The sequence below is a fragment of the Glandiceps talaboti genome, chromosome 23, assembly GCF_964340395.1.
Source record: "Glandiceps talaboti chromosome 23, keGlaTala1.1, whole genome shotgun sequence".
In the NCBI taxonomy this organism is placed as follows: Eukaryota; Metazoa; Hemichordata; class Enteropneusta; family Spengelidae; genus Glandiceps; species Glandiceps talaboti.
In genome coordinates, this window is record NC_135571.1 from 416383 (window position 1) to 432500 (window position 16118).

At 37.2% G+C, this 16118-nt stretch overlaps 2 protein-coding genes across 2 annotated transcripts in view; one reads left to right on the top strand and one right to left on the bottom strand.

Moving 5' to 3' along the window:
• LOC144452634 (nuclear pore complex protein Nup205-like) overlaps positions 1–13989 on the bottom strand; it is a 38196-nt gene extending 24207 nt beyond the window's left edge. Inside the window, exons 1-9 of the mRNA XM_078143759.1 lie at positions 13960–13989; positions 7696–7838; positions 6805–6976; positions 5925–6229; positions 4298–4529; positions 3744–3908; positions 2985–3097; positions 1819–1881; positions 996–1112 (exon numbers count right to left, since the gene is read on the bottom strand). Of these exons, the coding sequence (XP_077999885.1) occupies positions 996–1112; positions 1819–1881; positions 2985–3097; positions 3744–3908; positions 4298–4529; positions 5925–6229; positions 6805–6976; positions 7696–7838; positions 13960–13987 (1338 nt within the window). The 5' untranslated portion in view covers positions 13988–13989. The remainder of the gene's footprint in view (positions 1–995; positions 1113–1818; positions 1882–2984; positions 3098–3743; positions 3909–4297; positions 4530–5924; positions 6230–6804; positions 6977–7695; positions 7839–13959) is intronic.
• Positions 13990–15728: 1739 nt separating this feature from the next.
• Positions 15729–16118, top strand: part of LOC144453101 (uncharacterized) — a 513-nt gene continuing 123 nt past the window's right edge. The window contains exon 1 of the mRNA XM_078144378.1: positions 15729–16118. This exon is cut by the window's right edge and continues 123 nt beyond it. Coding sequence (XP_078000504.1) covers positions 15729–16118 — 390 coding nt within the window.

The following is a 16118-nucleotide window of genomic DNA, read 5'->3' on the forward strand; positions in this document are numbered from 1 at the left end:
TAACATTGAATGTTCCTGGATCATTCTAATACAATATCACATTTATATGTCCCTGGATCATTTTATATTAATGGCTTTAATTGTTTACTTTCCTACTGATAATCAACATGGTAACTTGACTACTTCTACATCCACACTGTGCATGGCACCTTGTGACCTGTATAATTCATTCTTTCGCATTTGTATGTCTGTGTGTGTATGTCTGTGTATGCGTGTATGTCTGTGTGTGTCTGTGTATGTGTGTATGTATGTATGTATGTATGTATGTATGTATGTATGTATGTATGTATGTATGTATGTATGTATGTATGTATGTATGTATGTATGTATGTCTGTGTATGCGTGTATGTCTGTGTTTGTCTGCGTATGTGTGTATGTATGTATGTGTGTGTGTGTGTGCGTGTGTGTGTGTGTGTGTGTGTGAAATATTGAGTCCCCTGAGTGAAATACCAAGACATCTTCATATCTCCTGTAAATAACTATGCTATCAGAATCATAACACATTTAGACTTAGTATATTTTATCATAATAGATAAAACCATTCTTTCATACCTAATCAATATCAAATGTAACCTAATCAAAATTATTCAAATTATCATCCATGCCAGTCATATTTTTTAGAGTCTGTTCGATCTAAATCATTACAAAACAAATCAAATCAAATCAAAAGGTGTTCCTGATATTGGATACACATCAAGAAATTATCAAAACCATAAATGATTAAAATAATTTAAAAATTGAATTATTCATCTGTCAGTCTAAATTACCTAGTTAACAAAATCATCTCAAGGATTTGTTGACAGGCCCTTCTGTGTGATCTGATTGGTTAGGAAAAAGCCACATGACCTGCCAGGTAATATACAAAATATTCAAATTCTCAAGTTGCAAGACTCCTTACGAGTGTTTTGATTGGTTAATATGTAAAGTCACATGCCTTACATGTACCAGACTCCTTACATGTCTTTTAATTGGTTATATAAAGTCACATGACTTACCAGTAACATAAAATATTCAAAGTCTCTTCTCAGGTTTGCTGGGGGGTTCAAACCCTCCATAGCATGTGACATCATTATTCTAGCAGCTTCATCACCACGGTTACGTAATTCTTTGACCTATAAAAATACAAAATAATATTGCAGCTACACAGTGAACTAATCTTGTCATTGTAACAGTTAGAGTCTTCTTCTTATTGATAACATATCTCATTTTACTGGAAATTGAAGGTATTCTGTTCCATTCATAAATAGCTGTCATGCCTTGATCGCAAGATTATCTTACTGCACTTTTACCTATAATTACAGTTTTCACTTGAAAAGTCAGTTTTTAGTGACTACATAATACATCATGCACGCATCTGTGCATCCATCCATACATGTGTACGTGCCGACACCATTATATCTCATAACATCTTATAACATGCAAGACATATGCATGTCACTTTGTTTTGCTCTGAATCAAATATATCTTAATGGCGGCCATATTTGTTGTTTAGCTCTCTTCTTTGAAACTACAATCTGTAGATTATAGAGTATACGAGTATTTGACTGTTTTTAACTGCTAAAAATTAAATTTGAGTGAAAAAACTATTCAACTCAACTTTTTAAAGTATTCTTTAAAATGAAATAAGTGAAACTAATTCCAATCATCCATAAAGTTCTTTTTTAGAGAAAAATATCCTTTCTGTATACTATTAATAGCTAGGTCAATGGTGACCTTTGACATTACAAGGAATTCTGGGACTATCCAATATGGTGGTCTTTTTGCACTTATCTACACCAAAGCTGAAAGTCAGGTTTAAGGTCAAAGGTTACTGCTCACCTTCAACGGCATCTGGACAATAAAATCTGTCACTAACACATGGAGACGTCTTACATAAAACTCCTGTAAAAAGAAGGAAAGGATTTTAATGAAAAAACCCTGGATTACATTTTGTCATGTTGATCAGAGAAACATAAGTCCTTCACTAGCTCAAAACTTGTCAATACTTCCTTTCATTCAGTCGAGGAAATGACAAGTGCCCTAAGGGGTCAGTAGGTGAGTAGTGACATGATAACCGTTGTCATGACTATCTTATGGTTGAATTCAAAAAACTATAATTGGTTTGAGGAGAATGACATCACTGTACGTGATGTACCTATACAGGCTTGTTTTTAGAAATTGTACTAATGGAACTCTTGCACAGCTGATGACACAGTAAATGTAGGCTTAAATTCTCGAACCTATCTGTGAGTGTATTTTGTATAAATGGAGACTTACTTCTTGGTGGAAGGTCTTAGATGCAATGATAGTATTTTGTATAAATGATGACTTACTTCTTGGTGGAAGGTCTTAGATGCAATGATAGTATTTTGTATAAATGGTGACTTACTTCTTGGTGGAAGGTCTTAGATGCAATGATAGTATTTTGTATAAATGGTGACTTACTTCTTGGTGGAAGGTCTTAGATGCAATGATAGTATTTTGTATAAATGGTGACTTACTTCTTGGTGAAAGGTCTTAGATGCAATGACAGTATTTTGTATAAATGGTAACTTACTTCTTGGTGAAAGGTCTTAGATGCAATGATAGTATTTTGTATAAATGGAGACTTACTTCTTGGTGGAAGGTCTTAGATGCAATGATAGTATTTTGTTTAAATGGTGACTTACTTCTTGGTGGAAGGTCTTAGATGCAATGATAGTATTTTGTTTAAATGGTGACTTACTTCTTGGTGGAAGGTCTTAGATGCAATGATAGTATTTTGTATAAATGGAGACTTACTTCTTGGTGGAAGGTCTTAGATGCAATGATAGTATTTTGTATAAATAGTGACTTACTTCTTGGTGGAAGGTCTTAGATGCAATGATAGTATTTTGTATAAATGGCGACTTACTTCTTGGTGGAAGGTCTTAGATGCAATGACAGTATTTTGTATAAATGGTGACTTACTTCTTGGTGGAAGGTCTTAGATGCAATGATAGTATTTTGTATAAATGGTGACTTACTTCTTGGTGGAAGGTCTTAGATGCAATGATAGTATTTTGTATAAACTGAAAAACTTTGCCAGTTAATGATATATCAACAACACTTTCATCTTCTTCAATATAATCTTGAATATCTGTCAAAAAAATATTTTTAGGAACCAATTTAGGCAAAATTAAAAGAAAAAGTTTCTTTCTGATACCATAACTTCAGAAAATATAATGTAGGGTAGGTAGGACAGAATTTTATTTTATTTTACTTTATAAATTTCAAGTTAAGATACTAGTACTCATTGGTCACAATACTTCCGTGAGAGTTTGATGAGGTGTAAAAGAAGTAAATGAAGACAATTATGAGTGAAGTAGACAAACTCAATATGTAGACTATTACATTATAAAGAGACCTGGTTTCTCTCTGGAATATGATTTTTTACAGAAGTGACCACAGATGAGGCAGAGATACACACACAAACAGAAATAAATTGTTACCATTTTACCTTTTTGCATGCAAATAAATGTTTAGGAGCGAGGGCTTAAACTTGGGTTGATCATGTTATTGGAAACACACTACTGCTTTTTATTTGGCCTTAGCAGAATTTCAAACTATTCTACAACATTCTACTTACACTAGTGTTTATATTTGTAATTATATAATTCATTTGAAAAAATATTTTGATTCTGCAAGCAGAAATTTTTATTTGCAACTGTGTCAATGAATATTCATTCTTGCAAAGAAAACATGCTTTGATTGCTAACACACAAGGATCAAATTATAGAGCCTACCTTGAGATCCTGGTTGCTGGGCTAAATTTCTCAATGTTACACCCCAAACAAATTGTAGTGTAGCTTTCAGTCCAGGTGTTTGCCATTCATCGTCTGATAATAGAAATCTATGGACTTCAGGAACGAACGTATCATCTGCTAAGATTGGTAACTGGTCAGCGATATCTGAAATAATATTGCAAATATTTATTAACCATTACTTATGAAACAATGTTGCAAATATTTACTAACCATTACTTATGAAACAATGTTGCAAATATTTGCTAACCATTACTTATGAAACATTTTTGCAAATATTTGCTAACCATTACTTATGTAACAGTGTTGCAAATATTTGCTAACCATTACTTATAAAACATTTTTGCAAATATTTGCTAACCGTTTTTTTTTCCTTTTCAACACATTAATTTCTGAAATGATAAAACAAATGTCATAGCAAATACACATTGTTATATTCTTTCTGTCTACTTTTACTTGCATAGCACACAATGGAACTAAGGTGAGTCAGTCATGTCAAGCTAATAGGAAATTCATTCAAGATCTTGTTTAGTTACCTTGTTTATCCTCTACAGCTTGATCCAACATACTGATGTCCATGGAGTACATAAAGGTCATCACCAATGCTAGGTAAACGTCTTGGAGATGGCCATCAGCTTTAAGGGTACTGGATTTCTTGAGGAAAGCTAACAACTGTAAAGTGTCTGCTTTACTGAGTCGTGATTGGCAGGCCATACAGAACAGGCAATCTGATAGGCCAGTTCGAATGTCTCTTATCAAATCACTGACCTGGAGGCAAAATAAAACTGATTATCATGAACTCAGCATATTACTGGCAATCTGATAGGTCAGTTCGAATGTCCTTTGTGAAATCACTGACCTAGAGACAAAATAAAATTGATGGTGAACTACTCATATACAACAGGCAACTTGATAGGCCAGTTTTATGTCTACTATCAAATAACTGATCTGGAGACAAAACAAACTTTCTATTGAAAGGCATTATGTAACAAGTAATCTGATTGGTTGTATGGTAAGTTAGAATGCTCAATCAAATAAATGACCTAAAACATTGACATTGAACAGGCCATTTGATAGGCTGGTGCAAATTTTCCTTATCAAATCACAGACCAGAAGACATCATGACATTGAAATTGTAGAAATTCAAAATAGAAAGGAACTCCATTTTTCAGCATAATGAAAATCATGACATGCAAAAGACAAACAAGTTGTTCATTACTTTGGCAAAAAGCAAAATATATCTGATGATAACCTCTGTACAGTAAACTTTCATCATTGTTACCTTCATTATGTAACACTCTTGTTTTGAAATTAGCGATAAATCAATAAATCAATCAATAAATTAATCAATCAATCAATTAAAGTGGCACTAGCCCATCTTATCAGCTTCTTATTCAAGTAAATACATACATAAATTTAGATTAAACAATTCTAGTACATGTATATTATATAATGTTAATGTTGATGAATACCTTTTATGGCATTACATTTATTTGTCTTCTCTCACATTGTCAGAACAGTTGATTGCAGTAGTGGATATTTACCCAACATTTTTGATAAATTACATTATTAGCTTATTTATGAGTCATACTGTAATACTAGGTTGAGTTCAGTCAATTACAATTGATGGTGAAGTAATGATCAGTAAGTAGAATACTGTGAGTACCTTTTAATTACAAGTGATGGTGAAGTAATGATCAGTAAGTAGAATACTGTGAGTACCTTTTAATTACAAGTGATGGTGAAGTAATGATCAGTAAGTAGAATACTGTGAGTACATTTTAATTACAAGTGATAGTTAAGTATACATCAGTAAATAGAATACAGTGAGTACCTTTTTAATTACAAGTGATGGTTACATTTGTAAGTATACATCAGTAAATAGAATACTGTGAGTACCTTTTAATTACAAGTGATGATGAAGTATACATCAGTAAGTAGAATACTGTGAGTACCTTTTAATTACAAGTGATGGTTAAGTATACATCAGTAAGTAGAATACTGTGAGTACCTTTTAATTACAAGTGATGGTTAAGTATACATCAGTAAATAGAATACTGTGAGTAACTTCTAAATATGTAGCAAAGATTACATCCATACAACAGACAAACTCAGCTTGTGCCCCTTTAATGAATGGAAATTTCAGTAGTTAGTTTAAATTACCTGTTTTCTGTGTTTTGCATTTCCAAGGGCCTTCATACTTTGTAACCTTTCCAGTTCTTTGGTTTCATCAAATTTTTCCAGCAATGCCAATATCTTATGTGTCAGACCATCTTCCATCAGCTGATCAGTAAATTTGGTTGTCATGGCAACCAAATCTTCTGGCAGTCCTAGTGTCCATGTTTTTCCTTCATGTGATTGTATGAGAGTTCGAAGTGATTGGATGATACTACTTCGTGTATCATAGTACAGTAGAATAGCCACAAGTCCTCTTGGTACACCTGGGAATTGTGCAAGTTGCTGTTCACCTGTTTTGTGTTAAAATGAAAAACACATATTTCAATTTCTGAATTTACATAAAATTATTCTTTGTGACAAAATATCCTAATTCAAGCAACTACATACATTTTGTACCATATATGTATATGTAAAGACAGAATCTAGCAAATATTAATTCCAATTCATGCAACCATACACTATGATAACTGGGGTCCAGTGAACACTACACTGTGATCCAAATCATGCAACCATACACTATGATAACTGGGGTCCAGTGAACACTACACTGTGATACACTTCATGCAACCATACTATACTCTGTGATACATGGGGTCCAGTGAACACTACACTGTGATCCAATTCATGCAACCATACACTATGATAACTGGGGTCCAGTGAACACTACACTGTGATACACTTCATGCAACCATACTATACTCTGTGATAACTGGGGTTCAGTGAACACTACACTGTGATACACTTCATGCAACTCATACACTGTGATAACTGGGGTCAGTGAACACTACACTGTGATACACTTCATGCAACCATACTCTGTGATAACTGGGGTTCAGTGAACACTACACTGTGATCTAAATCTCACCTGTCACGAGATATTCCAGAGATGAATATTCATTAATATTCAATAGGTCACTGAATATAAGAGTTTCATCAATGAGGCTCATGGGAAGGATTAGAGTTGAACTCTGACCTTCAACGAAAACACCCTGGGTAGAACCCTTCCGGATTTGATCTCTGTGTTGGGCATTCTTGGCCTGTGAAAAGATAACATGTACAAGATAATATTGATCAGCTGTCTAGATCAACTGAATGTGTCATACATGTATTCATGTTTAATACAAACCTTGAAGTCACTCAGAAGAAATATCTTGCTTATACAAATTATACTAATTGCCTTGCACAGATCTCACTTATGCCAATTATACTAATTGCCTTGCACAGATCTCACTTATGCAAATTATACTAATTGCCTTGCACAGATCTCACTTATGCCAATTATACTAATTGCCTTGCACAGATCTCACTTATGCCAATTATACTAATTGCCTTGCACAGATCTCACTTATGGCAATTATACTATTGGCTGCCTTGCACAGATCTCACTTATGGCAATTATACTATTGGCTGCCTTGCACAGATCTCACTTATGGCAATTATACTATTGGCTGCCTTGCACAGATCTCACTTATGGCAATTATACTATTGGCTGCCTTGCACAGATCTCATATTAAAAATAATCAGTTCTAGCTATTACTTCAAAAGAATGTTTGTACAACATTTTTTGAATTGAGCTAGTTGTTTTTAGAGAAAATGACAAACAGACAACACACCCACAAATCATCCCCAGGCCTTTAAAGAGATGTAATTTATGTGGTCTATGTAATCTGTGGTCTATGTGATCTATGTAATCTATGTGGTCTATGTGATCTATGTAATCTATGTGGTCTATGTGATCTATGTGATAGCAACTTACAGGATTCTTCAGCAGAGATATAAAATCTGGTTTGTATTTTTTCAGAGCAACTTCTAAATCATGATATGCCTCTGGTTGTCTGTGTCCTATGGCTTCCTCCACTGTGTGTCTTAGATCTTTGTAATTCCTCCATAGACTGGATGCTGTCAGATGTCAAATAAGAAACAAAAATAAATATTTTGAAGAACCATTTCACGGGTTTGTAACCCTAGATAACTGTCATAATAATCTAATAAAATAGTTTTCTTTCTGACATTAATGTTTTGCTTGCCATATGCCATATTTTGGCTACTCACTTTATTACCACTTTTAGACAAGCTTTGCTACACACAATTAGGCAAACACACATTGGGGAAAATGAAGATAAAAATGTTTACAACTTATTTATAACATTACACAATAAATTTATTATTATTATTATCATCATCATCGTCATCATCATCATCATCATCATCATCCCCATCATTATCATCATCATCATCATCATCATCATCATCATTATCATCATCATCATTATCATCATTATCATCACCATCATCATTATCATCATCATCATCAATCATCATCATTGTAACGTCGGGGAGTGAAATAAATACACTAGAACCGACTGGGTGTACTGATAGTCACTTATACTTTATTGATGTGTAGACGGAACTAATATGAGCGGGAACAACCCATAATATTACATAATCACTATAGCAACATATGAGTGATGTCACAGTGGGGCGGAGCTTATGATTGACAGTTGTAAACCTAGTTTGAACATTACATCCCCTTCCTTGTAGATACTGAGTTAATTGTATGAAACTGATCTGATGTAGGGACTATCGTTCGGTGATCAACAAACAATAATGGATAACAAACAATTTTTTTTTTTGAACTACATCTTCAGAAAACGCAAGTTAGGATAAATAACTCTGCAACAGTCCATTGATAAGAGTTCATGAAAGTTCTAACAGTCCATTGATAAGAGTTCATGAAAGTTCTAACAGTCCATTGATAAGAGTTCATGAAAGTTCTAACAGTCCATTGATAAGAGTTCATGAAAGTTCTAACAGTTCAAAGTTATTAATACAACAAATTATCATCAAATACTGCGGTAACAATAACAGTCATTTACAAATCGAAGATTTTGCGCGGTATTCGTTTCCTGGATGATCTGCGCAACATAGGAGCGGATTTTGTAGAGTCATCGGCTGGTCTGCTATGGGACTCTGGATTTATTACAGTCTCTTTGTTGTTGTCATTAATACTGTCTGGTTTAGGGATATCTATTGGAGACGGTGGTGTAGATGTCATGTTTGGTTCGTACTCATACAGGTTGTCATAAGCGTCGTTGCTAGGGTAATTTCTAAGCGTTGACTTATCTAGCTTTTTGTAGAACGATGAATTTCGCGTGACTGCGTGCTCGTCGTTCTCGGCTGTGATCATAGTGCCTTTCTTACTTATAACAGTCATCGGGATAGGTTCATATGCGGTGGAGCCTTTCGCTTTGTTGAATGGTCGTTTCACGAGTACTTTGTCACCTGGTCCGATGTCAGTTGGTTTTACGGTAGACTTGTTATCGGCCAGGATCTTGATTTTCTGTTTCTGCAGTGAGTCATATTTGCGTACGATTTCTGATACTGGGTCAATGTCATTTACTTGCGGAAGCTTGTTGCGTACGATGCGTTTTAGGAACAGTGTCGCGGGAGGTATGCCAGTTGTCGTATGAGGTGTTGTGCGGTAGTTGTGCAGGAAGATCTGCAACTCTTTCCTCCAATTCTTTCCTTCTGCTTTGGATGCTTTGATGCACTTCTTAAGCGTTTTGACGAATCTTTCTACTTCTCCATTAGCTCTGGGCCAAAGAGGGGTAACTTTGCGGTGTTTGAAACCTAATATACTAGCGAATCTGTCGAATTCTTCACCGTTAAATGGTGGACCATTGTCGGATTTGGCTGTGCCGGGTGATCCAAATGTAGCGAACAGGGTGTTCAGCGCTGGTGTGACACAACGTGCAGCGGTTGAGGTAACTGGTTCGACGAACGGAAAACGTGAATAATCATCGATTATCAGAAGTAGCGTTTCTCCTTCTACGTGTGCAAAGTCCATACTGATTTCATCAAACGGATTGTCTGGTAATACAGACATGCGAAGCGGTTCGCGAGTATAGCTCGGAGTAACTATTTGACACGGCAAGCAGGATTTGATTTTGGTTTCCACCATTTTATCCATACACGGAAACCATACTTTTTCTCTCATGAGTGCTTTCGTCTTTACGATGCCTAGATGTGCTTCATGTGCGATATTTACAGTTCGATCTTGCAGCGAGGTTGGTACTACTATGCGATTTGATTTCAGTACGATGGTGTCAGTACAGGTGAGCTCTTGTTTAACGCGTTCATAGCGGGATAGCTCAGATACAGATACATTGTGTGTGGCTTTGTGCCATTGTCCTGATCTGATGGCAGACATAACAGCTTGTAGAGTTGGGTCTTTGGTAGTTGCGGTTTCGACTTCTTGTAGCGTTATTGCTTTCGGTACTGCATTTTCTGCTACATACGATATGTACTGTTCAGATACATCACTGAATTCAGAGTCAACTGGGTGTCGAGATGCGTAATCTGCGGGGTTTGACTTGCCTGGTTGATATTCTACAGCGAACTTATAATGTTGCAAGTCCATTAGCCATCGTTCAATTCGGGCGGTAGGTTTAGATGTAGGGTTATTGAACAGCGAAACTAGCGGTTTGTGGTCGGTAATAACTGTAAACTCTTTACCGTAGAGATATAGATGGAACCTCTTGATGGACCAATATATCGAGAATGCTTCGCGGTCGATTTGTGGATATCTGCTCTCAGTGGCGGTAAGCGGATAACTAGCGAAGTACAACGGTGTAACTTCTCCTGTAGTTTCATCTTTCTGGGTTAAGACTGCGCCTAGACCGATTGGACTGCCGTCAACATATAATGTGGTTGACTTCTTTGGGTCGAAGTATCCGAGAGTTGTCTTCGTTGACAGTGCTAATTTGAGCGATTCAAATGATGACTGTTCTTTCTCAGTCCATTGCCATTCAGCATTGTCACAGGTAAGTAATCGGAGTGGACGGGTTATTAGTGCAAAATCCTTGATGAACCTTGAACAAAATGCGGCAGAGCTAAGCAGACTGCGTACTTCGGTTACATTGGTCGGTGCAGCGACATTTTGCAGTGCTTCAACTTTCTTTGGGTCTGGCGATATACCTTTGCCTGAGAATATATGTCCGAAGAACAGCATACTCGGCGCACGAAATATACACTTAGGTAGGTTGATTGTGAAGCGATTCTCATGTAGTCGTCTGAAGACTTGCTCGAGGTGTTTATCATGATCGGCTTGATCAATGCCACCTATGTAGATGTCATCGCTGATATTCTTTACTCTGGGTATTCCGTGGATTGCGTCGCTAACGATTTTCTGAAATATTTCAGCAGCACAGGATAGACCGAAGTTGAGACGTTTGTATCGATACAGTCCGGTATGTGTTGAGAATGTGGTTAGATGTCTCGAATCAGGATGTAACGGAATTTGATGGTAACCTTGATTGAGGTCAATCTTACTGAAAACAGTGCAACCGTTGAGGTCTGATACTACGTCATCGATTGTCGGAATTATATGCCGTTCACGGATGATCGCTTTGTTTACTGAACGCATATCAACACAAATTCTGATCTCGTCGGGTTTGTGTGGTTTCGGGACTACAACTATTGGTGAAACCCATGGTGTCGGACCTTGTGCGCGTTCGATGATATCATCTCTTTCCAGCTGATCAAGTTTTTCTTCTACTTGTTTTCTTACGTGGAAAGGAATACGTCGGTGTGGTTGTGCGATCGGTTTGACGGTTTCGTCGACGTGTATGTGTACTGGTTCACATTTACATTCACCTACGCCTGTGGTTAAACTTGGGAAATTGTCAAGTGTTTCAGGTGTTTGATCAGGCTGTTTGTTGTCTACGGTGTTGATAACTTTGATGAGGTTTAATCTCTGTGATGTCTTCCAACTTAGGATGGAGGTTGATGTACCCTTTGCTACAAGGAATGTTTCTGTCGATGAACCATGATTACTGGTAACTTTCGCTTCAAACTTGCCACTGAGATTTAGCGGATTTTCTGTCATATACGGATATACTCTGGTAGTACTGGTTGTAAGCTGTGGTCTTCGCTTAATACTCATATAGTCTCTATAATTCAAAATGTTCACTGATGCACCAGAGTCAGCCATTATGGAGATAGGGGTACCATGGACATTAACTTTGAATATGGGTTTATTGGTCTGTGATTCTCTCACCTCTCCTCCAAATGAATATTCTCTATTGTTGTTTACTTCAACGGTTTCAGCTGGTGTGGCAGGATCTGGTGAATTCTGGTTACTTACTGCTCTGGCATGATGTTTGCTTGTTGGTCTGGTATTGGTTTTTTGTGTACCACGGCAAACTTTGGCAAAGTGGTTGATTTTGTCACATTTATGGCAGCGTTTTCCTTTTGCTGGACACTCTCTTTTGTGTGGATATTTACCACCACATAGTCCGCATTGTTTATTTTGGTTACTGTACCTCGGTATTGGTTTCTTATCGGTTTTGTGTTCGTTACGATATTTAGTAGATTTGTAACTTACGACATTGGATTGTTGTTTCTCGATCTCACTGGTTTGGTCATCAGCGGTTTCCATTGCTCTAGCAGTTTTCAGGAGATTTGTTAAGTCAAGACTTTGTTCGATAGCTTTCCGTCGGAGACGTACTGATGTAGTGCCTTGAATAATCTGTCGTTTGATCTCGATGTTGACGTCATCAAACTCACATTTGCGCGCCATCAACTGCAGACGTGTGTAAAACTCGGAGACGTTTTCTTCCGGTTTCTGAAGTTCTCTTCTGAACATATAAACATGGTGGTCAATACATTTCTGTGGTTCGAGGTGATTAGAAAATGCCTTAATTGCGATTTTGTAAACATCTGTGCCTTCGGTAGGTTGTGGTAGGGTTAGCGTGTCAAATACATCGCAGGTTTCTTCGCCAACGTAGTGCAGTAACATAGCTTTCTTTCGTTCGGCTTCGGTGACGTTCATGGCAGCAAATAAATTACTTAGTCGTTTGGCATATTTCTCAAAGCGGGTGGGAGCAGTTTCTCGTGGTCGGAGATCAAATTCTGGGAACACTGGTAGACTTAGAGCCATATTGATCAGAGACGATGTTGTCGGTAACGGTAAATCAGAACGGTATTGTTCAAATTTCAGTGACGGTATCGGTGAGGGCAGGTAAACAGCATTCAACTCGTCTCAGCGTTGTAAATTGTGATTCCGGTACTCACTCAATTTACTGGTAGTTACTTGAAGTGTTCATATTTCCTTCCATCCCATCCTCGTCGCCATTTGTAACGTCGGGGAGTGAAATAAATACACTAGAACCGACTGGGTGTACTGATAGTCACTTATACTTTATTGATGTGTAGACGGAACTAATATGAGCGGGAACAACCCATAATATTACATAATCACTATAGCAACATATGAGTGATGTCACAGTGGGGCGGAGCTTATGATTGACAGTTGTAAACCTAGTTTGAACATTACAATCATCATCAACAACACCACCACCACCACCACCATCATCACTCATGTCACTGTTGTCATTCTCGTCATCATCGCCATCAGAATATACTTGTACAAATGCATCATACATTGTACATAGAAATAAATAAAGAAATGCTTAAAGTAGATGAGTAACTGTTGCTGAACTTATTTTTCATACATTGGAACATAGACCCTCCAACAACGTTGGTGGAGGGTCTATGATTGGAATAGTTGATTGTGATCGTTTGACATTCACACATTCATAGATGAAAATTGTAAACACAGAGATATCAGTCCTCTGTGTAACAATGTACCGTACATGTTCAATGATGTTGTCATGCTTGGTGGAGAGCTGCGCATTAACAACAAAGCCAAAGTATTATTGAAGTATGACATATAAAACAGTCATGGGATATGGTAATACTACATAGCACCCCCGACTTACAGTTGGTCACCGTTTGGTTGAACTTGAGGTGCATTTTGAGATACAAATTCAATGTAGTCGGGGTAAGGGAGTAAACAGCACATGCGACCACGGAAGTACTTTAATGGCAATTACAATATACGTCATGAAAGACCTTCCATATCATTTCTAAAGATAAAGACTAATAACATGATCAAAGTTTCACAGTAAAACCTCTCAAGCCATACAAAAGAAGCTGTTATTGTTTCGTTTTGACTCACCCAAGTTTACCGCCATGTGTTCCGCCATATTGCCCAATGACGAGTAATGCGCATGTGCAGAACTCGACCTTTGACATCAACCAGCTGGCTGTCATATTTTTGTGTACTTTGCGATCGCGATCGCTCGCGTTTTTCTGTAGGTGGGACTCGGAAGTTGCTGTCACAGGACTTGAAGGCACGTTAGTTTTTTTTTCAAATTTTGACTGTGTTTAGCATTGTTTATTCTACACCTCCTCTGAGGGGTATGGGTTTGTGTAGTGACGCGATGACGTGTGTATGTGGGGGGGGGGGGGTGTCAAAATAGCAAATAAAAGACCGAACTTTAGACCCTTGGGGGAGTGCATGATCCAAAAGTACAAATGTTGGTATCAGGTTTGAAGTCTTGCCGAGGAAATTACACAGTGGAATCTCTTTTGTCGATACATATATGTTGTAATAATTGTTTATTGTATTACTGTTGTGTTAACCAGTCTGTGTTTTTCCTATGGTGGTTTTATTTGGGGATCCTGGTAAGAGAGAGAGAGAGAGGGAAATCTGGTAAAATTGGCCACCATAGATTCCAATAAAGTGTGCCATACATGGAGAACCTTTAAACAGACTGTAGATTGGGAACCCAAGGAACTATCATGGACAAATAGACCTCATTATTTGGCATCTTTGGTATTCACTCCAGGAAATAGACATATTTTCATACACTATGGATACTTAACTTACCATGTTTGAAATGTCATAATGTATGTTTTGTTTTATTTCACCAGGTTAAAGGGTCAAAACACCAACATGACTTCTCTACTGAGGGGCATTGGCAGTATGGCATTTTCAAGAAACCCAGTTACTATAGCAACAAGCAGGGTTCTCCCCAGCTTGAGAGTAGTCCCGGACACTAATTAATATTCATGCTAATTTGCATAATTAATATTCATAAATAAATTAATGGTACACTCAAAGTACATGGTGTGTGATCAAAGTTGCTAACAAAAAGTTAAAACCAACTTTTCTTTCTCTACAGATTTATAACTCTAATCTCAATCTTTGTACATCGATTTTTTTAAATCACAGTTTTTGATTAGTTTTCTCAGAAAAGCTAAAGTTGTTTCATACTAAATATCCAAAGACGATTGCAGTTTCAAAACTCTAAAAAGTTGTGTCTACCCACACATACGCATTGCGTTTAGACGAAATCTCGTGATACATGAGACATCGCGATAGTTTGTGACGTCACCACCCGCCATTTTGGAAATTACATGTTTTCATCGTCGTGCGATGTACGATGTCAAACTACTAACTAAAAGTGTTTTCAGAGTAAAATTGAACAGAAAACTAATGATCGGACACAACGTCAACACTTTATAAAAGGTATATGAGGCTGTTATACTTTTTTTATGACGCTGAAGAATGGTAGTCGAAAGTCCGTAGCATCGTGTTTGCCATGTAATTCACACGTACTCACTGTATACGAGATATCAATGCGTCAGCTGTTGTCAGTTCACGTCTACATTGTTCGTTTCTCAAAGACATTTAATACTTCATTATCTTTTAAATCGATACGCCCATGTGGGCAGAAAATGAAAGTACAAATTTTATTAAAGTGAGTGTGTGTGGGGTGTCGAATGGTAACCAATTGAAGGTGGTGGACGGCAACTTTGAGTAGTGGTCGCCAAGACTGAGTCCCGGACGCTAGCGTCCGGTGCCGTCCAGCGTGAGGAGATCCCTGAACAAGCATAGTGCCGCAAAGGTGCAGTAGTAAGACCAATTTACTGGAAGCAGATATGAAATGGCAGCGATCAGATTACAAGTACTTCCTTCCGATCCAAACACGATGGTCCGACAATGACCAGTATGGTCATGTTAATAACGTTATCTATTACTCCTACTTTGATACAGTGATAAATCATTTTTTGATCAAACAGTGTGACTTGAATACTAATATAAAAACATCTGAGATTGTTGGATTGATGGTTGATACGGGCTGTTCATTCAAACAACCGTTGCAGTATCCCGACGTTGTGCTTGCAGCTCTCGCAATCTCTCACATTGGTAGATCAAGTGTGAAATACACTGTTGCCATATTTGCAGAAAAGTCATCATCAAACTCAGACTACCCACCATGTGGTGGAAATTTTGACAGCTCCCTCTACAGTTCATTTCAGGAAACTGCA